General features: G+C 41.0%; 1 protein-coding gene across 2 annotated transcripts in view; it reads left to right on the top strand.

The window, feature by feature from the left end:
* The window catches only part of EDIL3 (EGF like and discoidin domains 3), a 295,349-nt gene that overhangs the window by 77,928 nt on the left and 194,520 nt on the right, over positions 1-22,901 (top strand). For both annotated transcript variants that reach the window (XM_077347541.1, XM_077347540.1), the window contains exon 2: positions 11,340-11,468. In XM_077347541.1, coding sequence (XP_077203656.1) covers positions 11,340-11,468 — 129 coding nt within the window. The remainder of the gene's footprint in view (positions 1-11,339; positions 11,469-22,901) is intronic.

Genomic DNA, 22,901 nt, shown 5'->3' with positions numbered 1-22,901 from the left:
GAAGCTCTCTGGAAGGTGATGGGAAAGTTACTGTTTCTCAGAATAACCACCTTATAGTGATATTATAATAATAATATTATTATTATTCTTCAGAGCATTTTCGTTCACCAAGTTATAGAAGCAGAAGAATACGAAGGAGTTGGTTCTTATATGCCACTTTTCTCTACCCGAAGGAGTCTCAAAGCGGCTTACAGTTGCCTTCCCTTTACTTTCCCCACAACAGACACCCTGTGAGGTGGGTGAGCCTGAGAGAGCCCTGATATCACTGCTTGGTCAGAACACTTTTATCAGTGCTGTGGCGAGCCCAAGGTCACCCAGCTGACTGCATGTGGGGGAGTGCAGAATTGAACCTGGCATGCCAGATTAGAAGTCTGCACTCCTAACCACTACACCAAACTGGATGGAAGAGTGCACATAATCCTGAGCTCTATGGATGATGGAAAGATTCTTCCAACCAGAAATATGTAAACATTATAATATTTTATAGTTGTTATTAAAGTAAGCTTTTATTCATTACATATTAAGACTTTTACACCCAATCCTTCTATCCAGTGGGATAATTTTATACAAGTAAAAATATTTGTAAAAAATATTCATAAACCCTAGGGCAGCCTTTCTCAACTTTTTTACCATTGATAAACTGCTGAAAAATTCTTCAAGTTTTGAGAAACCCTAGAAGTGTCACGATTGTGTAGAATACAGTTGGGAAACATAACTGTGTACACACCCACTGTGTACACACCCACCTTCCTACCCTCTCCAGGCCCATCATTTGCCATTTTGGAAGGGGGGCAGGTTGACCTGGGCATATATGTCCATATCACCTAATAAGTGTTTAACAAATCTAAAAAATATATAATACATTAATGGGTTCCCACCCATTCAGGAAGCCCTTTGAGGGCCATCAAGAAACCCTGGTGTTTCACAAAATCCTGGTTGAGAAAATCTGAAATGACTGCTGCTTATTGTTGTCAAAAATTTAAGGCCATTTAAAGCCATTATCCCCAAGTGCCAAAAATTGTAAGTAAATATGGCATAATGGTCAGTGTAGCTGAATGTCATGCCCCTGCCGACACCTCCTCGGCCCTCTGAGGCATTGCCACAGCACCCAGAGCCAGGCAGCAACCATCAGCCAGGCAGTCAGTGTTGGCAGAAGATTTATCCAAACACAATGAAGATCAAGCAGAGAGCAAAAGGAGGGAACTATTTGTGTGCCCAGACTTGGCATATGGCTCTTGACTTCGCTCCCAGTAACTGGACTGGCTTTGACAAATACCTCTGCTTATCTGGCTCCTGATTTTGGCTGGCCTTTGTGCAAGGAACCAAAGCAACTTCCAACATTGATTTATCCTCTCAACAACAACTCTGGTGGGTAGACTGAGAGACAGAATAATTGGCTCAAGATCACCCAAGGCCAAGTGGGTCATAGGTCACTTAGATCCTTGCATTTAACCACTATACAACACTGGTTCTTTTGGAATACATCAGTCTTAGTCCTTCATCAGTCAAGAAGTCCCCTTGTTGTCTTTGGACTATTTGCTGTGTCAGAGTAATTTATCTTACAAAACTGTTGTATAATAAAAATGAGATATCCCCATCTTTCCCACACTAGGGTAGGAAAACACAACATGACTCCATAATAGTCAGTCAACAACATCTGAAACCAATACATATATTAACTGTGACTAATATAACTGAATTGGCTTTGTGTGTTGATTGATGCATCTTCTTTTTTACGCTCTGTATTTGATTTCAAAACTCTCTATGGTATTTTCCCTGGATTAGGACTCTAACAAATAAAAAATGTTGCTGCAATTGTGAGTTATCTTGACCGCAGTGGTGTTCAACTTTTATTTTACATTGGGAGCATTAGATATCCTTTGTGTTTGACAGTCAAAACACCTTCAGAATCAGCCAGGACAAATGTTGTCCCCATGTAATCTGTAATCAAGTGATTCTGCTGAATATATTTATTGTCTACCCTTTACCCTTTTGCTCTTCTTGTTCCATTTAAAATGAGTGTCCTGTATTCATTACATTGATGCAATCGGTTGTTTGTCTTGGTGGCAAAAGGACCTCAGTGGCTGACAGCAAAGCTTAGTCCAAGGAGAATGGCAAGCTAGGAGGACAGGAACAAAAGTCAGACTGGTTATTTGTCACACCACCAGGCTATGGGTACTGTACTGAAACTATTTAAGAATGATGTTATTATTCCTGGAGTCCATTCATCATTAGTAAATATGAAAACACCTGCTTGAGTGGATGGGACAAGACAGTTGTTCCTGAAAAGAATGAATACCAGTTGCCTACAAATTAATAAATAGTCTTTTTGTATCAAGGGGAAAGATGTGCTGCTGAGTATTACAGTAAATAATGTGTTTCATGTTTAGCTAAAGAGTATTTAATACCTACCAACTGTTAGTGGGAACTGAGAAAACTAACTCAGTTGCTACTAGCTTTATTAAGTATACTATCTTACTACTCAGTCCCACTATTATGACCTACAAATCTCAGTTTCCTGCTCACTTTCCTCTTCTAATGATCAAACATGTGAGCCTTTAACTTAGCACCATAATTTTGTACCAGTTTTTAGCCATTAAATTTACATATTATTTTATCAATTGTGACTAAATAGCTTATAAATGGAATAGAAGACGAAGAAGAGTTGGTTCTTATATTCCGCTTTTCCCTACCCGAAGGAGGCTCAAAGTGGCTTACAGTCACTTTCCCTTTCCTCTCCCCACAACAGACACCCTGTGAGGTGGGTGAGGCTGAGAGAGCCCTGGTATCACTGCTCAGTCAGAACAGTTTTATCAGTGCCGTGGTGAGCCCAAGGTAACCCAGCTGGCTGCATGTGGGGGAGTGCAGAATCGAACCTGGCATGCCAGATTAGAAGTCCACACTCCTAAGCACTACATCTAACTGGCTCTGTAATGTAAAATGGGGCAAAAGGCTCCATGCCTGTTGAGAACACCTGAAATGAAAATGAGTGCACTGAAATGCCTCAAATATGAAAACAAAACAATGAGAAAAATGGATATTCAACCATCTCAATAGGAATAGGCTAGGTGTTGAGAGTTGTAAAGATCTGGCCACACTCTCAATGAGAAGATACACACAGGCACATAAATTGATAATTACTCCTGTTTGTCTAGGAAATGACAGCTGAGGCAATAGAAATACCTGCCATGTGTACAGCTTAATATAGAAATACGCAATGTGTGTCAAGGATAACCTAACCAAACAAGAATAGCTTCCATGGTATAATATCAGTCCAAAGTTATCCCAGAACCACATGTGAGACAATATCCAACATTACCTTGGTCAGTTATTTTCTTAGTAGCTACATTTTAGGTTTCCAAAATGGTAGCCAAGGAGTGAGAGGTTTCCTTGCTCAGATGCTTTGTGAAGACCAGGAAAACTGGCACCATATCAGCTTCTAATTGTGATCATTTAGCCATTGAATATTACTGGTGAGGAAGGAGAAATATTTGGAGATCCATTTCATTGTTGGGCTTTTTTGCACAATATTTTCCAAATTGGGCCAGTCCACTCGAGCAGTGGGAATTTTAGTATCATAGCAAGAATACGGAATTGTGTGCCAGTTACTGCAATTATGACCATAATCATAATGGACTGCTGATATTTCATGAGCTTACTGCATAAAGGAGAGTGTTTGGCCATTGTTCCTTTGAGTGACTGCATACAGAAGGGGAGATTATTAGTATAATATTTAGTGGTTCTACTGTCATTCCCCACTCATTTGCTTAAAGGACTACACATAATTGTTTCCAGGGGATCAGGAATACTGTTTTCAGGATACCTACATGTATAGAAAACATAGATGTTCAATAGGACTTTTAGTGCAGCATTAGTGCATTAGTGGCCAGTTTTCTAATTCCATATTTAATTATTGGCCTTCTATGTGAAGCAGGCTGTTGGACTGGATGGATGTCATGTTTTTTCTGGTGTTCATATATTTTAATAAAATGATTAGATGAGTTATTTTTAAATATACCATAGTAATAGCCCCTCTTATTAACTTTGTCTCAAACTATAGACAAGAATGACACTTTCTCTAGTTTGCCAGTTTGCCAGTTTAAAAATTTGGTCATCCAAAACTCTTTGAAGTCTCTGGGTATGAAACAGGTAATGCCACAACTGAGATGGGGAAAGAGGAGGCGAGAGTCCATGACATGTTTGGTCTCCCCCCCCCCCCCCCCAGAAATTGACTGTTAATTCTCTTCAACCTTATCAAGACTGGTTCCTGATATAGATCAGCTGCCTAATTGAACAATATGAACACTGGAACTTGTGCCTACAATTCCTTTTTAATTTGAATCAAATGTCCATATTGGTTTGCATAAACAATATTTTCTCTGCCAAGATAATTGTTCACATAGCTGGGAATAGAGTTCCCTGGGCATCTTCAAGTTGATGATAATTGGGCCCACAATGGGTTTTTTTCTTCCTAAAGAGGTACCACGTTGATCCCCATGTGAATGACCTTTAGCTACCTTTAGTGCCCCAAAGAATACTGTGAACAGCATGAAATTCACCCAAAGAACTCTGGTGTGGAGCAGGAAAACATATGTGTTCAAATGTGGAAAGGCAGGAGGCCACTGGCTTTCTTCTTGAACCAGTATGCAACTCCCTCAGATACTTCATTGGCAGGTTGCACAATAAAAATGAAGCAGGTGCACAGATTCCAATTTTCAGAATGACCTACTTCCCTAGCACCTGGCAGAGTTAACTCCCATCCTTCCTGTTCATTTGGAAGAGAGATAGATTAAATACAGGCTACATGAGTGCTGAAATCATGGCTCTAAAATTAAAACAGTGCACATGGCTTTGTAAATATTCATACGGAAGGCTGATGCTAGGATTGCTGTGATCTGTTCCCCATCCACCCACAGAGCTCATAACATTTCTCTGCAAAACCAAGCAGACGTGATTAATAATGTATAACATTTCTCACATAGTAGTTAGTGCTCATTAACCCAGATGAATATGCTTCCCCTGGCACTCCTTAAAGAGGTAGTTGATATATTTTTAAAAAAATCTTTTAAAACAGACACAGAAAAATCAAAATCAAACCCAGGTCCAGCAACAGTGATCTGTGCTCAGAAATGTGTTGTTGTTTTTTGCCCATGAATCATCCCTCTGGATACAATCCCACTCATGTTAAAGCACTAGAGCTGCCAACTAAATCAAAAAATCTTAAGTTATTAATCATGAGTTTTGTCAGCTTAATACACAACAGTTCAGAAGAAAAATACATCCATAACTACTTGTGGATATTACTTATGCAGAATTATATGAGGGGACACTTGCCATACATTTTGGCATGCTATTACAGTGACATCAGTGTTAAGAAATCTGGTGGTTATGGTAAATACTGTTAAGTTACAGCTAACAAGGCAAGACACATTCAGAAGTTGTTTGCCATTGCCTGGCATTGACCAATTATGCATGGTGGAGGATACACTGGGCCACTGCCGGTTTCTGGTGGTGGGGCAGCATGCCCCGATGCAGCCTGTGTTCCAACAGGGGAAGATTTCCCCAATCTGGCATAGTCCACTCCAGCTTTTATGTAAGCGTATATGAAGCCAGGGCAGAAAGGTTCCATCGCACCTCACTGCAGCAGTGGTGGCAGAGGCAGGGGAGGGGTTTTTCACTTCACAAAGGTGGGATAGTGTCTCAATGCTATCCCACCATTGTGGGAGTGAAAAAAAATCCTATTTGGCTCCCTCCTGCTGTGAAAAGCCATGGAGCACAACAGCACATTGCATGTCCTTACTTGGACATTGTAGGCAGGGGAGGAGCTGGGCCTGGAAGACTGGCTTTTCCTTGTATGCATGGACCCAGCCTGGCATGGCTGCCAGTGGTGCTCATGTTACAAAAGGGAATGCTGAAAAACCAGCATTCCCTTAATACAGGGTATCAGAGGCCCTAAAGTGGACCTGGGTCAGGAGGGGACTGGGCTGACATTGACATCATGCATCAGCAGGAATTTGCCCTGCTGCTGTGCAAGTGCTGGCCCATTTTATCCCTCCTGTGCATAATCAGTCTACCTGTAGCAACTCTGGACTTCCTTAGTCATCTCCCATCCAAAAACTAGCCTGCTTGAATTCATATGATGAGATGAGGCTAGCCTGGGCTATTCAGGTCAGGGTAACACATTTGCCTTATTTTAATGGATTAAACTTGGCAACTATAATTGATGCTAGGGGTATGCATTTGGATGCATCCTAAATATATACAGGATTTTTCAGAAAGCCAGGAAATAAATTCCCCCCAAATCTTGCATATATTCAGGATTTGGAAAATGCAGGGAAATTGGGATACACCACGGCAGCCTCCTAGGGACTGTTATTTCCCCATTTTCCCCTGTGTCTTAGAGTTTCTATGTTCTTCCCCATTGTTTTGTCTGCTTCAAGAGGTTTGTGTGCCCCCCTCCCGTGTCAGCATTCCTTTGTAATACTTTCCTATTTTCTTGCACAGAGCTTGCAAAATCTCCCTTGGATTTTGTGACACTGTGCTTTGAGATTAACCCTTTTATGCCTGCTGTGCTGCAATGGCACTGGACATTATGTACACTGAGCTTGGGGGAAAACTTCCCTTCAGTTTGTACTGCAGGCATTATCTGGTTTGGAATTAGTCCTTTTTTGCTTACACTTCCATAGTAGCACTGGGTTCTGCTGGGAATTCTGTTCATTGAAGATCCCCCTTTTCTTGGAGTGCGATTTCATGCTTGGTTCTGCTGGGCATTAGTATATTACACTGGTTCTACTGGACTTGCACAAAAAGCCTTGCTTGGATTATGATTTTGTGCTTCACATTAGTCCTGGTGTGCTGTCATTGCCATCATGACACTGAGTTTTGCTGAGCATTAGTACATTGCACTGGTTCTGCGGGCCTGCAATCTGATTTTCTTAGATTATGATTATGTGCTTGGCATCAGTCCTGTTAAACTGGAATTCCCACAATAGCACTGAGTTTTGCTGGGCACTGTAGAATGCACTCGATCCTCTGGGCTTCCAAACCTCCTACTTTGCTTGGATTTATTGTCGAGCTGGCTTTACGATGATGGCAATAGGTTGTGCTGGGCACTCTAATTGCTCTGATATTGCTGGGTTCTCTGTGCTATTCTTTTTTTCCCATTGGAAACAATAAAGGATGGGAGCACTAAATTTGCTTTGACCTTTTAAAACTTGGAGAATTTCTTTAGGAAAGGCACCGGCAGCTATGCTACAAATTTAGTGCTTTTACCTTTAAAAAACAGCCCCCAGACTCTCAGATACCCCCAAACAGAGTTCTCACTGAGTAAAATGATACCCATGGGGTATAATGGAGCTGGGGGGAAATCAGAATTCCTGAAGAATCTCAAATCTGAATTCTATAGCAGTTTTGGGATTTGGGAATATTGGGTAATACCAGTATTTTTCAGATCCAATATACCAACAAAACACACACACAAAAACTGATTTTTTGCCAACCCCCCAGTGATTGCTATGAAAAGAGATCATTTCCAACTCTTGGGAGCTCTCTGTTATCTGAGGGACAACAATCCAATCAGTTTCTACCAGTTCACTCAACAATCTATCTGTGCTTAGAGTTGCCAGGCCTCGCACTGATCTTCTCTACTGCCTGCCTCTTTGCTGGTATATCATTGTCAGGAACAATGCCACCATACCCCACCCTCCAACCCTCTTACTGGTTGCTATGCTTGGCTTGGAAAGTTCACTAGTGCTTTTATACCGGTTAGTGCCAATCATGCCAGACATATGAAACTGTAATAGATCCATTCTCAACAATGGGCAACCCAAACATGTTGTTTTGAAGACTGAATACATTTAAGCTGCCTGGGACAAAATTTCAGATGGCTCGATAGGCTGTGAGAGAAATGAATGGAGAAGTATGTATGTTTTACACTATGAAGTCTCTGGATGGTGATCACCTATCAATGAATGGTAACAAAACTATATATTCCAGTGGGTGGCCATGTTGGCCTGAAGCTGCAGTCAGGATCCTGAAGGTTGAGCAGCATGCATATAACAATACAGTATTATAATGAGACCTGGAGCTGCAAAGATCTAGTCTATTGTTCTGGGAACGTAGTGCAGGATCAGTGGTTTCCTGCCTTATGCAGGAATCACTTTGCTCCCATTCTCTTCTATTAGTTTATAAATCAAAGAGGTATTAATATCATTAAATCTAAAAGTTGAAAGGATATTTCAAAGCCAGAGGAAACGATATAGCACTTACCATGAATTAGCCAAGCCAGGAACATTTTCCTGTATATACAAGAACAAACTGTGTGAAATTATAGTTAGCAGTGTATGGTAACATAACATATGGAACCATTCATTTGGGAATATGCATGAACTATTCTCATGCAGCAAAATCACTCTTTAGAGAGCCAGTTTGGTGTAGTGGTTAGGAGTGCGGACTTCTAATCCGGCATGCCAGGTTCGATTTTGCGCTCCCCCACATGCAACCAGCTGTGTGACCTTGGGCTCGCCATGGCACTGATAAAACTGTTCTGACCGGGCAGTGATATCAGCGCTCTCTCAGCCTCACCCACCCCACAAGGTGTCTGTTGTGGGGAGAGGAATGGGAAGGCGACTGTAAGCCGCTTTGAGCGTCCTTCGGGTAGGGAAAAGCAGCATATAAGAACCAACTCTTCTTCTTCTTGTTCTTGTTCTTCTTCTTTAGAAGTAAGATGGGACAAAGCACAAGAAATATGCAGTTCCAAATGCAATTTAAATTCAGAGTAAGGTCTGAAATCCAGGTGCTTAATCAACCTTCAGTGAAGTCAGTATGAAGCTATTTCGATAGACACGTCCATGCTAATACAGTGCTCGTGACAGCTGCCTCTTTTGAAATGCTGGAACTAGAAATGCTTGTACTGAGATGTTGTCAAAGTTATTGGGACAAAAACTTTACTGACTAGGCAAAAACAGTTTACAATACAGGTTGCAGCTGTTGAGCCCCATTAGAAATAGTAGGAAAGGCCTTGCAGGGGTCATCTCTGTTCCTCCTGATGCCCCCTGTAGCAATAGAGAAGAACAAGTAGCACTTTAAATACTAACAGCATTTACAGCAGGACATGGGTTATCATGAGTCACTGCTCATGTCTTCAGAGACAGCTAGGATTTGCATCCAACTGAATCAGCAATTTAGTTGCTGACTTACAAGTAGCAGTTTTCTTACAATGGATTTTCAAAGGGAGATTAGAAAGGGAGACTGCTGAATTGCAACTGATGATGAAGCTCAAGACAATGCATCCATGTGGACTGAATTGAGACCTACATTTCCTGTCTCATTACAAATGCTGGTTTCTCTACACCCACTTCCCCTAGGCATATCATCATAGCCAATCCAATCGCACCTGCTATTGTCATTCATCTGCTATTGTTATTTATCTGCTATTGTCATTCAGCATCTGAAATCACTCCACTCTCCAAGATATATGGGAAAATGAACTCCAGTTTTAGTTGTATCTGAAGAAGTGAGCAGTGACCCATGAAAGCTCATAAAGGTAAAGGTAAAGTTATCCCCTGTGCAAGCACCAGGTCATGTCTGACCCTTGGGGAGATGCCCTCTAGCATTTTCATGGCAGACTCAATACGGGGTGGTTTGCCAGTGCCTTCCCCAGTCATTACCGTTTACCTCCCAGCAAGCTGGGTACTCATTTTACCGGAAGGATGGAAGGCTGAGTCAACCTTGAGCCAGCTGCTGGGATTGAACTCCCAACTTCACGGGCAGACCTTCAGACAGCATATCTGTTGCCTTACCACTCTGTGCCACAAGAGGCTCATGAAAGCTCATAGTCACAATTTTTGATATTATTTAAGGGGCCACTGAATTCTTGCTCTTTCCTATTGTTATTTACTAATATTTATCGGTATTCAGACTAGCAAACTTGTTCTCCATCATGTGGGTTGCATGGTTTTCACACCATTTAGTGATCATGAATCCAGAGGTATCCTCCTATGTGAACAACCATGTAAACATTAGAATACCTCCTCATCTCTTTCTCAGTGTAAGGCCCATGTTGAAGGCAGCTGTTGTTCTTAGCAAGCAAGGACAAGTCTATGAATACTCAACAGAATACCCTTATATAAAAAGAAGCTGTGAAACAATGAACAAACTGAAAAACATCTGGAATGGAGTTCTTAAAGGAAGTCTGATGAATTGGCCTGCCAACTCTTTTGACCTAGCAAGGCTTATGTGTCTTTCAAAGCTGCACTAACAAATTGTTCTAGCTATAAGTATGGGAAGAGCATTCCCCATCACTGCATCCCTATAATAGATAGAACTGTGATTGTTAAGCAGCTTGCAATGTGTTGGATCCTGTCTTAAGTTCCATGCAAATTCCTTGACTTGAAACAACCACTGAAATGTTTCTCCTCCTGGAGAAGCATAAAGGATGAGTTGAAGGACTGCTACAGCAGCAGGGTAATCTCTGGCTGTAATTTTCTCCATAAAAATGGAGGGAAGGCTTGTATAAAACTTGTACAAGTTGTATAGTTTTAAATAACTTTTATAAAAATCCTCAGGCGGTGAACTAATTGGGTGCAATAACAATACTAGCAAACAGTATTTAGAAATACTCTTCTAAAAACTACAGAAATGTGGATTCTACCCCCATCGTGGGTTTAAAAAAATCACCATTTAAAGTTATGGCAGCTGTAGGTGCCACCATGCAAGTCCCTTAGGACAGGGGTAGTCAACCTGTGGTCCTCCAGATGTTCATGGACTACAACTCCCATGAGCCCCTGCCAGCATTTGCTGGCAGGGGCTCATGGGAATTGTAGTCCATGAACATCTGGAGGACCACAGGTTGACTACCTCTGCCTTAGGAAATGTTGGCATGACAGTCCTTATTTCTCTCACCCTTTGATAGAATTTGCCAGAGTAAATGGTGGACTTCCTCTTTAACAGTAACCTCAGTGTCTCCAAGAATAAGTAGATTTATTGTATCCCTAATTATGGTTCTAAATTTCAAGACTGGTATCCAGTGGCTGTGGGTTAGCAACACTGAAACAGTAATCATTAGTCATAGTTAATTGTAATGGTCTTGGTAAGAATCCACCTTTGTGCCATCATTCATTGAAAAGAATTCACCTTTTGGCAGTGTCTCTTTCCCATTATTGAAAATACTTCAATTGAACACTTCAGAGCATTTTAATGTTATATATTTTGTAGTTTGAGATCCCTGGATTGACAATCATCTATATTAATAATATTGTGACCCATGGTTTCTATAACAATGTATTCCCCTAGAATGATATATTCCAAAGACTGACAGAGACACTTTGTTTAATTCACAGGAGGTGTGTGTGACTCCAACCCTTGTGAAAATGGAGGCATCTGTCTGTCAGGGTTGGAGGATGACTTCTATTCTTGTGAGTGTCCTGATGGCTTCACAGACCCCAACTGTTCTAGTGTTGTGGAGGTTGGTAAGTGCAAATAAAACTTAAGAAAAAAACACTGACATGCACCATGAATTGCTGAATATAAAAATACAGGCTTTTTTTTTTTTTGCAGTGCTCAGATAATTATTTTGTTCACTATTAATGCTGTAAATTCAGTGTTTCTACACTGAACTTCTGTTGTCTTGCATGTCTTTAAGAAATGGGCAGATACCTCTTTCAGCTGATCTGTCTGTTATTATGACATTTGGGAACTGGCTGAAATAATTTTTGTGTGGTGGTTTACTCATCCTGTGGCCCAAATGTATAGCATCTCTGACTATCCTATCACCAACATTCACTGGCAGAAATTTTGATTGTGTAATATGCAAAATCCTCTCTATAATGACCGAAATCATAGCATGTAAAAGCTATCATAGGGGAATAATTTCAGGTAGCCTCGTCATGGATGGCATAATGGGCAAAGAGGCCTTTAGGAACCCTTTGTGCTGGGCCAATGAGTCCAAGTGCACTTTTGATAGCAGAGTTAGCAATTCAGAAATAATCACAGTGGATTCAAAATATAGGGAGAGTATTAACATTTTCAAAGATGTCAAGTGATTTCACAGACTGTACATATTAGTTACCATGAGCCTCCAAGCAGTAGCATACTAGTGAAGACATTTTAAAGCTATTTCCTGTCTATGGCTAGTGTGTGGAAGGAAGCCTTTGTGGGATAACAAAAATAATACAGTTGGTTTGTCAAGCAAATGAAGCATTCAAGAATGGGAGAAATTGAGGCCCAGGGAAATTAAAGCTTTGACGTTTAGTTGTACTTGGCCAGGAAACTTCAGTGTTGCTCATTATATTTCAGTAGTTTTCAGACCAGCCTTCTCAGTTAATGAGGGGGAAAAAATTGTTGTCTTCCAACTCTACAAAGTCAGCCTGGGATTCATGAGTCAGGCCATTCTCATTCCTCATGAATCATATATTCATCAGTAAATAAAAGTTAAACAGGCTAAAGGAAATCCACAGAGACAATGCTAACAGTTTCAGTGCATGCCAACAGAATCAGTACATAGTGATAGTGGTCTTTATATGTGTCACATGCTGAACAATTTATGACATAGGACTAATTGACAAATGAAGTAAAGTGTAGTGGTGATACGGTCTTGGATCCTGAGTGGTAGAGTGGTCTACATCAGTGGTCCCCAACCAATTTTAGGCTGGGGACTGGGGGGGAGGGAGAGCAGCACTCACCAACGGGCACAAATGCACAGGTGCGGAGCTGCCGCAGCGCCCGTGCCTCCCCCACGCGTGCTACACTGCGAGGGGGAGGGAGGCACACCCACTGGCACACCCGCTGGTGCCCACACCTCCCTCCCCCCCTGCCATAGCCCGGTACTGAGGGCTCCATGGCCCAGGGGTTGGGGAACATACATGACAGTCTGCTGTAGGTATTAAGTTAGGGTTGCAAGCTCTTGGTTGGGAACTACTGGAAATTTTGGGGTGGAACTGGAGCAGGCAGAGACCTCAGTGGAATATGATGCTATGTCCATCCTCCAAAGCAGCCATTTTCTCCTGGATATGAGCTGTAATTCCAGGGGATTCATAGCTCCCACCTGGAGACTGGCTTTTAGTGTTTTGTTGCACAAAAGGTTTCATGCAAAATAAAAAGGTACCATGGTGGTGGGGGGGAAGGGTTTGCCTCTTCTCATGGTTGTCATGTTGGTTTTCTATTTGTAAGGAGTTTTTTTTAATGTTTAAAAGGATTTTAAAGTGTGATTCATGAATGAGGTCTTCATTATTTGACTTTTCTGATGAATGTTCAAAGAGTATCAGTACTGCTAAAAATCCAGTTCAGGTTCATGTATGAAAACGCCTTAGCTTCATTAAGCTTATCTGAAACTCAGGTATATCTGCCATTATAACTAAGTCAGTCATTTATAGAAGTACACATTGCCTTCAACCTCCAGCTGAGGGAAGCAGACAGGTGAACTGAAAAGGCTGTATGGTATGCTTCACAATTTGTGATCCATCAAGTTGCAATCAGACAACCAAACAGGTAACTGGCAGGTCACAGTACATAAGTGATAGGCGGCTGTTAACATCATGGGTCATAAGTTGTGGAAACAGAGGAAGAAAATGGCAATGAGAAAGGAGAGAAAACAGAACTAGGAAGTAAAGGAAATATATTGACTGAAATAATATTACTTTATAGTATTTGTGTGGATTCTAATGTGTCATGATGCAAATAGCTTTTCAAAACTCTAGGTATATCAGAAATTTAACCTGAAAAAAATATTACATTTGCTCCAAAATAAAATAATCTGTTTGCTCCAAATAGAGACCATGTAATATAACTGCATGTCATAAAGTTTGCCTATCCAGAGAGCAAATTATTCATATTTAGAAGATATGTGGTAAGTCACCCAATTTACATGTAAGATGAGAGATAGCATGCCATTAGACTGAACAGATGACAGAAGCATATACCAACTGAAATTATGATCTAATCTAAATGCACGGTGAGTACATTTCAGTAACACCAGCCAACTTGCCAGCATCAGCTGTCATGTTTCAGACTGTTGTTGGCATATCTTCATTCCAGAAAGAATCTTTGAGATGGTGGCACTTTCAGTGCTTTTTTTATTTTGCTTTCTAGATGACACTCCTCAAGGAACTATACTTGGCCTCATTTTTCATTCTTACATTGTGATGTTAGGCATTTAACTTTTATTTCTCCTATCCAAGCATCATCTAATGTTAATAATAGGAGTTCCCTACATTGACCAAGCATTTCTCTACAGTTTAAATATGCCAGCTATGCTAAGAGCTAAGCAATATGGGTTTTTTTTTTAAAAACTTGTTTATACTTCTTTTGTTCCCTGCAAGCCCACAGCAGGAGAAAATTGCCTCAAAAAACAAACAGAAAAGGGGAAGAGAGCCCAAACAGTCTGAAAAGAGCACCATTGGTCGAGGAAGTGTCCCCCCCATCCCCAAGCAGTTTCTTTCCTGAAAACCAAACTGAGGAAACTTCACCAATTTTACTCCTCCATGTGAAGTATCTGTGCATGTAGAACAGCAAAGTCAGTTAAAGGTCCCCTATCACTGCATATTTTTAATGATAAAACTGAAGAATATTTATCATATTTTATGATAAAACAATGTGGGGAGTTAGGAAGGCAAGAGCCCTTCCCAATCCATGGCTGTTCAGAGCCTATTGGGGCTGTCCTAATTTTCTGAAGCAGTTTCCCACTGTTACTATGTGGCTTTGTAATCTGGCTCTAAAGCAATTGTTCCTAACGTCTAAAATATTTATTTATTTATTTATTTATTTATTTATTTATTTATTTATTTATTTATTTATTTATTTATTTATTCGATTTGTATCCTGCCACTACCCAATGGGTTTGTGGATGGTAACATGGTCTTAAAACCCCATTAAAACACCCCCATTAAAAGACTTAAAAACCCATAACATGGCGGATGATCTCCCAACCTACTTCCCCATCCCAACTAGAGGCGTTGAGAGCATGGGGCAGCATGATGTCCACAGGCCCACAACCTCCCTTCGCCGGGGAGGGGGGCAGCCGATCTCCTCCGCTGGTCCCAGCCTCAACCATAAACCCAGCTGAAGAGCTCTGTTTTGCAGGCCCTGTGGAAAGATGTCAAATCCCACAGATATGGGTTTCTATCCATAGAATTACACCTTTCTTTAGAACAAATTTGTAGGCCCATATCTGGATTTGGAATTACTTTACCCATTATCTTGTACCAAGTTCTATTTGATATACTTACTAGAACTTAGTTCTGAAATATCTGGCTCTGTTGGTGGATCTGATGGCACTAGGGAATTCATCACTGTGGCCATTTCCACACTGAACACTTCACTGCCCTGGCTCCTATGTGGGGGCACAAATTTGGGATGGAAGAGGTGCACTGGGCCAAATGCTCCCCCCTGCAGGAGCAGGAAGAGGCAGGGTAATCTGCAGTCCAGCATGGAGCTCCCAGTGTGGAAATGGTATGTGTGTCACATAGGGTGATTCCACACCCGCGGCACCAGTCCGGGGCACCGCCAATGTGTTGCAACAGAGTAGTATTCTCTGCCACTTTTTGTGTCCCTACAGGGAACACATTTTGGTAACAGAGCTGGTCCACCACTTTCTGCATCCCTGCAGGAGATATATTTCCACTGATGAAATGGGTTCCTGCAGGGAATGCAGCCTCAGCGGGGGACAACTGGGGGGGGGGTTCAGGATGGTTTTGTGTTATTTATTTCACAGATAATCTCTTATATCTACCAGAACTTCTATATCGTAATGAGGTTCCATTCAAGTAATTTATTTTGCATTTTTAAAAGGGACTTTTTGTGACTTACGTATGTGGAATTTGTAGCCTATTTGTGTAATAAAGCAGAAGAGCTAACTATGGATACCTTGGCTTTGTGACAAGCATGTTTCATAGGCAAACCTTGCATGTGCAGTGGCCACAATCACTCATGAGCCAATCAACAGGTTTATTTGCCTCTCTGCTGTCCCTCTCGAACCACCTCCAGCTGTGGTGGGAGAGTTTTATTTCCTTGCCTTGCAGGGGAGGGGTGGCATCTGATTAGTAGGCAAAATCAATTCTATCTGAGGGTCATGGATGGTTAGGCTAGAAAACAGAATGATGCAAGAAATTACTCTTCCCACAAGACTGAGCAAACATGAATTTGTGAAATAAAACTGGTGTTTAAACAAACATCAAAGAGTTTAAGACAATTATTAAAAGTATGTTTATTTATGCTAACAGGCTGACCAATTGATTTGCTCATTCTTTATTTCAACAACTGTGCATATACTACAAGAATACATGCATATGGAGTACTGCCAATTGCACTCTACTGCAGTGCTTAAATACATAAAATATATGAATATGTTCAAACTGTTTGTAAGCAGTGCAAGTTATTGGTGGAAACAAAATGGCCACTTGGCATGAATGGCACACAGAGCATGAGCTGTGCTGACAAGTGTTTGAGAATCCTCAAAAAATTAGCTTAACCAAGCTAAAACATCCAGTGTTAGGTAGTCTGGTGTCTCATCTACAACTGCCACAGGCTTCCAGTGAGTTTCTATGCCATTACTGTAATAAGGCAGAGACAGATTTTTCTACAGACTCATAAGACATAATTCCCTTGAGCTGTATAACAGTGGCTAGATTACACATTCAGGTTAATGGTATGATAACATACTGGCGGTGAGAGAATGCACAGATTCTATGTCCTTTCGCATAAAAATTCACTGGAAAAAGAAAAACAGCCTAGCAGGGAGATAGCTTCTGTCATTGCCTCTTTGTTTGCTATTTTCTATTTGCTCTGTGGTTTGTTTGTTTTTTTTGACAAAGGACAACATATGGTTGTATACCTGCTGAGAATCAGTCCCTTCTGCCACTTCCGCATTCTGCTACGCCATCCTCACCTCCTTCTCCTTTGTATGTACATGAGGGCTTGTGCTACAGACATTGCAGTTAATACAAAACGGGAGGGGAAATACCTTCCAAAATTATATTCAACATTTTATACAATATATGTTTCTAATGCATATTAGTTCAGTAAAATATATAACAGTAACAGAGCCACTGGGTAAAGGTGGTGATCTTGAAAGCAGAAGATCAATATCCAGATCCTGTTTTGGCTTGACGCATTAATGAATTGGAAATCAGACATGTTATTCATTAAAGGACTTTATTGTTATGCCACTGAGTCAATTGTTTCCTCGGTCTTTGCTTCATGGATCGACCAGCCTTCATTCCCAAGTTGCTTATAAGACATTGGCAACTAGAATGCTATTAGGTGAAACCAAGTGCTTGGTAAGTATCCAGGGTAGTGAGGATGTGTGCATTCTAAACATGAAATGAACACGAGCAGTACCAGCAGGTGTTCAAGTATCCCCCAAATATTAGCTTTGTCAATTAGTCCTTTATTTATGGCACTACAAGACTCACATCTCCCTCCTAAAACATACCCAAACCAGTAAAATTCCCAATAACCTTCACAACCCTAAAATGCTTGCCGTCTACACTCCATTAAAAGTCCTAATAAGGAAAATAGCCTTGCAATGCCACCTAAAAGGTTCTAGATGCACCCTTCACTGCAATCACATAAAACGTTTAATCAAAAGAATTGACAGAAATAAAACAAATGTCCATTAAAAACCCTTATCTTCTACTCTTTCAGTTATTTTTCCTTCTTGTGATCCTGTTCACAACCTTTTTGTCTGCATTCTGCAGACAATGTTCACAATCGCAAAAATGTGATCGCAATAAGAAACCCAAAATTTAACAAATCTGCGGGATACAACCAATAATTTGTATTAAAAATTACTACAGTTATAAACAATCACTGTATTAAGTATCAAAAGCATTTATGATTTATGTCATTCATTTTAATGAATAACTTGCAGTATTAATATGTTGCTCATTAGGATGTTTAGCAAAATATGAAGGCTTAGTTGCCTCCAAGCTGGCAATGCATTTCTGCTTTTTTTGTAAATACCATTCACATGGGGATGATTTTTGCACACTTACACTAATTGGTATGAAAATTGCTGGATGTAGATGGTTCCTTGTCAGGAGTATAAACATGCATGAAAAACAACCACCACCACCCCTATTCCATCTGAGCTCTGCAAACCAGGTATTTCATGGACACCAGCTCTTTGAGGAGTTCAGAGGATGTAGGATGTAGTCCACACCACAACACTTAGAGAGGGAGTAAATGAAGAAAAAGTACTGAAACCGGGTTTCCCTCTGTGTCGCGGGAAATTCTTTTGAAAAAAGTGGAACAGTAGCATGCAGTTTTCTCCACATCCCATCTCTGCCCCCTTCCCAATGATTGCTGGAAACACTGAGTGAAAGGGTCTTATCCAAGTCCATGCACCGAGTGTACAAACTGTGCTGGAACTGAATCAGAATTTCACTCATCCAAGTGCAGCCTTAACTGCTGGACAATGCTGATTCTTACATGGATAATAGAGAGGGACACCCATTGTCAGATCATTGCAGTGTGTCATAATCATCGGGCCCTGTAAAGTCAAAATAGCAACAGAAGGACTTCAGGGGAGGCAGAGGAAATGCAAGCAATTCAGGAAAGAGTAATTATTCCTCATCCAGTTCAGATCCTGAGAAGCAACCATCCCAATCATAGACATTTGTTGAAGCTCAATTTGGATGCTGAAGTTGTGTGTGCCAGCAGCTTAAAAAATAGCACAGATGTACTTTTGTAGAAGGGGAAAACACTTTGGTTAGACATTGCTCATGCTTCTATTTCTTTATCTTATAGCACTTGACATTTTTATCATCTGCTCAACATAGGCACTCTAATTAGGGAAACATTTGGCTGAGCAAGATTGGTTTTGAAGATAAAGAAATTGCATTGTCAGTGCTGTGTGATTTATTCAAAAATATGGCTAAATGGACTATAATTTAAAACTTGAGCCCTAATGGCTCCAGAAACAAGCATTTAATTTTAGCTCCAGCTTTTGCTGGCATGAAAGGAGAAACATCTGCAGCTGTTTGTTGTTGAAGTCATTCAGTGGCACCCTCATTTAAATCAGTAGCAAGCAAAGAAAGCCTGAAATACTCTCACTTAACAAGTGACATCTTCTAGGCCAATCCAAATGAGATTAAAGGTTCTTTTGCACATAGAAATTCCATTAGGAGAAATTTGTAATAAATGTTGTGTTAGTTCCTATGACTTCTATTTGCTAAGATGGATGAAAGCTGCACTCTTCTTAAAGAGCAAACCTTTGCTAGAGTTGTCAGCCTCCAGATGGACCTGTAGATCTCCTGGAGCGACAACTGATCTCCAGGATTATTTCCACATGGAGAGGTAAAATGCCAGTGGCTTCCTACTTACAAACATGGAATGGTAAATCTCGTGGTTGCAGCCCTCCACATGTCGAGACCCCTCTTGCGTTTTCCCTTTGCCCCATCGCAGTTGTTTGCTTTCTGACGAGGCTGCAAGGGAAAGCAACATGAACTTCTCCCGCTGTTCCTTGACCTGTCTATCACAGCAAGCCACCAATCATGGCACAGCAGTTATCTCATGGAATAAAACATTCTCCCCTCCCCCAACTCTCTGGAGTTGGCCTGCTGTTGGTGCAGCGGTCACTGGACGGCGCCGCATGGAGTGGGTGAGTCCTGCAGACATGCTTGTCTCAATGGGCAGGTGTGTCTGCGTAGCGGCAAGCAGCCGGGCACTGAGGGCAGGAGCTGTAGGGTTCGGGCCAATCAGGGTGCAGCCAGCTGGCTTTATTCCAACTCGGACTTCCCAGACATGTTCTACCCCCTGGGCAGTTTCACAAATATTAAGAGGAAACATGGATAAGATAAGTGGAATATAATATGCAAGATCATTTACCAACATCTTTTCAGTGTGTACGAATACAACACATAGTAAGAAATTCTGACAGAAGAAGCTGAAAAAATTGGAAAGACTTTGATCCTTTTCTATTGATTGTAAAGAGATAATTAAAATATAAAGCAAAAATGAATGTTTAAGCTGCCCGATGAACTCTCCATATGGTCACAAAGTTAAGTGCATGCCTTACCCCCTTGGGGAGAATGTTTCCATAGCAATGGTGCCAGGAACAAAAAAGGTCCAAGCCTAAACCATAGCAAATTATACTCTGAAGAGCAAGGGAACTAATCAGATCATATCAGAAGACATAGACAACAAATTTATTTATGGTCTTTCATAGCAAACTGTAAAATACACCTAAAACACCTGCAAATGAGACATTACACAGATAATATGAGACAGCTTATAGGTGTTGATATACCTTCCTACTCATTCATAATTCTTTGTGGTTCTATAAAGCTATGTCATGTTCACTGAGAATACTGAACACTTGTATTTCAAGATTACAGACTACAGAGGTATTGATAGTCAGGGTTTAGTGTACCATGTCAATGAAGAAAATGACCTATAAGAATGTATGGAAAGGATTGAAATAGATGAATGTGTACTGCTTAAATAGGGGTAGCAGCCAGCAGCTGACAATAGGCAGGAGTCCATGGGGGGGGGGGCAGGGACTTCAGTGGTGCTATCAGGTGATGGTATGATGTCACATCTGGGAAAGACCCAGAAGCAATGCCACATCTTTCTAGAAATAACTGGAAACTCTATGCTAAACCGTATGCTTATCCTTTTTTTTTGGGGGGGGGTGCTACAAGTAACATTTTAATATGTTAATAAAATATCATTGTAACTTTTACAATGATACAATATAATGCTATTTTTGTGTTGATTTTTCATAAACTTGATTTCTCTGAATATGTATTTTGTGTATGTACTCACATTCACAACATTCACATCATGGCAGGATTCTATCCATTTAGCACTTAAATATTTATTGTATGGCATGTGTGGTGTAGCCAGGAGATCTGAGGATTATATGGCAGTCAGTCATGGGATGTTCGGAGGTGGTTTGCCATTGCCTGCCTCTGTGTCATGACCCCTTGGAGGGACTCCATCCAAATCATTGGAGATCTCACATCCAAATACTAGCCAGGACCAGTCCTGCTTAGCTTCCAAGCTGACTGTTCAGGCTTGAATACTTGAATAATTTATGTCATGAGATGTCATGAACTGCCAAGGATGGTTTCAAAGGGGAGTCAGATATTCCTTGATGCGCTGGCCTCAACCATGGACCTGGCGGAAGAGCTCTGTCTTGCAGGCCCCACAGAATGCCGAAAGCTTCTGCAGGGCCCATATCTCTATCTATCCCTGAACACTTGGCCACTGTGATCCATGCAATGGTCACCTCCAGAATAGATTTATGTAACTCGCTCTATGGGGGCCTACCCTTGGGCCTGATCTGGAAATTACAACTGATGCAGAACGCAGTTGCTAGGGTCTTCACAGGAACACCTTGATGGGCCCATATCCAGCCTATGCTGCACTGTCTTCCAGTTGCTACCCGGATTCGGTTTAAGGTTTTGGTTCTTACCTTTAAAGCCCTATGCAGTCTGGGCCCCACATAACTCTCGCCCTATGCCCCCCAAGGAGCCTTACGCTCTGCAGGAGCAAACTTACTGGTCATACCCGGCCCCAGGGCCTTGACCAGGGCCAGGGCCTTTTCAGTCCATCTGGTGGAATGAGCTCCCAGAAGGGCTATGGGCCCTGCAGGAACTTTCAGGGTTCCGCAGGGCCTGCAAGATGGAGCTTTTTCACCAGGTCTATGGTTGAGGCCAGCACGCACCAAAGAAGATCTGAACCCACCCTCCTGGACTATACTACCGGTGGCTTGAGATCTGCTCTCCCATGTTCACCCCCAGAAGTGCAATTTTTTTTTGGGGGGGGGGGGTTGTAGTTTTTTTTATGTCACTGCATGGTATCTTGGATACTGAATAGGATATTTGAATTGAATTGTATGTTTTTTAGGGGTATTTTTATCTGGGGTTTTTATCTGTTGTAACCTGCCATAAGCCTTCTTGGGAGTGGCGGGCTAAAATTCAAATAAACTAAACTAAACTAGTAGGGTAGAGTATGATAAATATGTTCTCAGTTAGATAGCTTCTTGTATCTGGTAAACTGAGGCCTGGCTTTCAGTTTACTAGACACTGGAGAAAAATATATATGAATTTGTTACGTTTCCCACCTGCAAAGTTGGCTACCTTAAGGTTGGGTGAAAGAAAAGTATATGAAATGAATTAAACATATTATTATTATTATTATTATTATTATTATTATTATTAGATTTATAGCCCACCACTCCCTTGTGGCTCGTGGCGGGTAACAATATCACAAATCCCCGTTAAATTAAATCCCCATATATATATGTATACTACCAAAATAGTAAATATTTGATGTTTGAAATGCAACGATGAACAATAGATTTAATAAAACCACTTTCGTCTGTCTTCTGCAATGTTCCTGTCAATCTTGAAGCTTGAATCTTAACTATCATCATTTACCTGTAGTGAAATCGCAAAACAAATTTGGAAGCTTCAGTGAAATGTTGCATGACCCTGACCTATTTATTTATTTGACTCATTGATTAATTGAGCACATTTCTAGACCACCCCTATTGCACCTGGCATTTTGGGGCAGTTAACCACATTTATATATACTTAATACAGTTAAAATCATAAAAACAAAAAAATATTAACAAGGCAGTATTAATGACCCCAACTGTGAGCCTGTTCTTATTGGCTTGGTTGGTATTGTAGATCTCTCTACTTCCTCCCTTTAGGAAGGTGACAGGAGAGAAGGCTGTTAGAGCAGCTATCAGACGTTCCTGCCTCAGGAAAACACCCAAAGAATTTTGATGGTGGAAAAAACAGTTCTGTAACCATTTTGCATACCCAATTCCTATTCCTTATTCATATGGATTTTCTCAATTTTGTTCATGGAAGCAAATCTGAAGTAGTAATGTCTTTGGCTTTGTATCTAGATTGCCCATTGCTGGGTGTCTCCCTTGCTTTTCTTACACTTAT

The sequence above is a fragment of the Paroedura picta genome, chromosome 7 (genome assembly GCF_049243985.1).
Source record: "Paroedura picta isolate Pp20150507F chromosome 7, Ppicta_v3.0, whole genome shotgun sequence".
Classification (NCBI taxonomy): Eukaryota; Metazoa; Chordata; class Lepidosauria; order Squamata; family Gekkonidae; genus Paroedura; species Paroedura picta.
The sequence above is the reverse complement of the archived record's forward strand: the minus strand, read 5'-3'. Positions and strand labels throughout refer to the sequence as shown.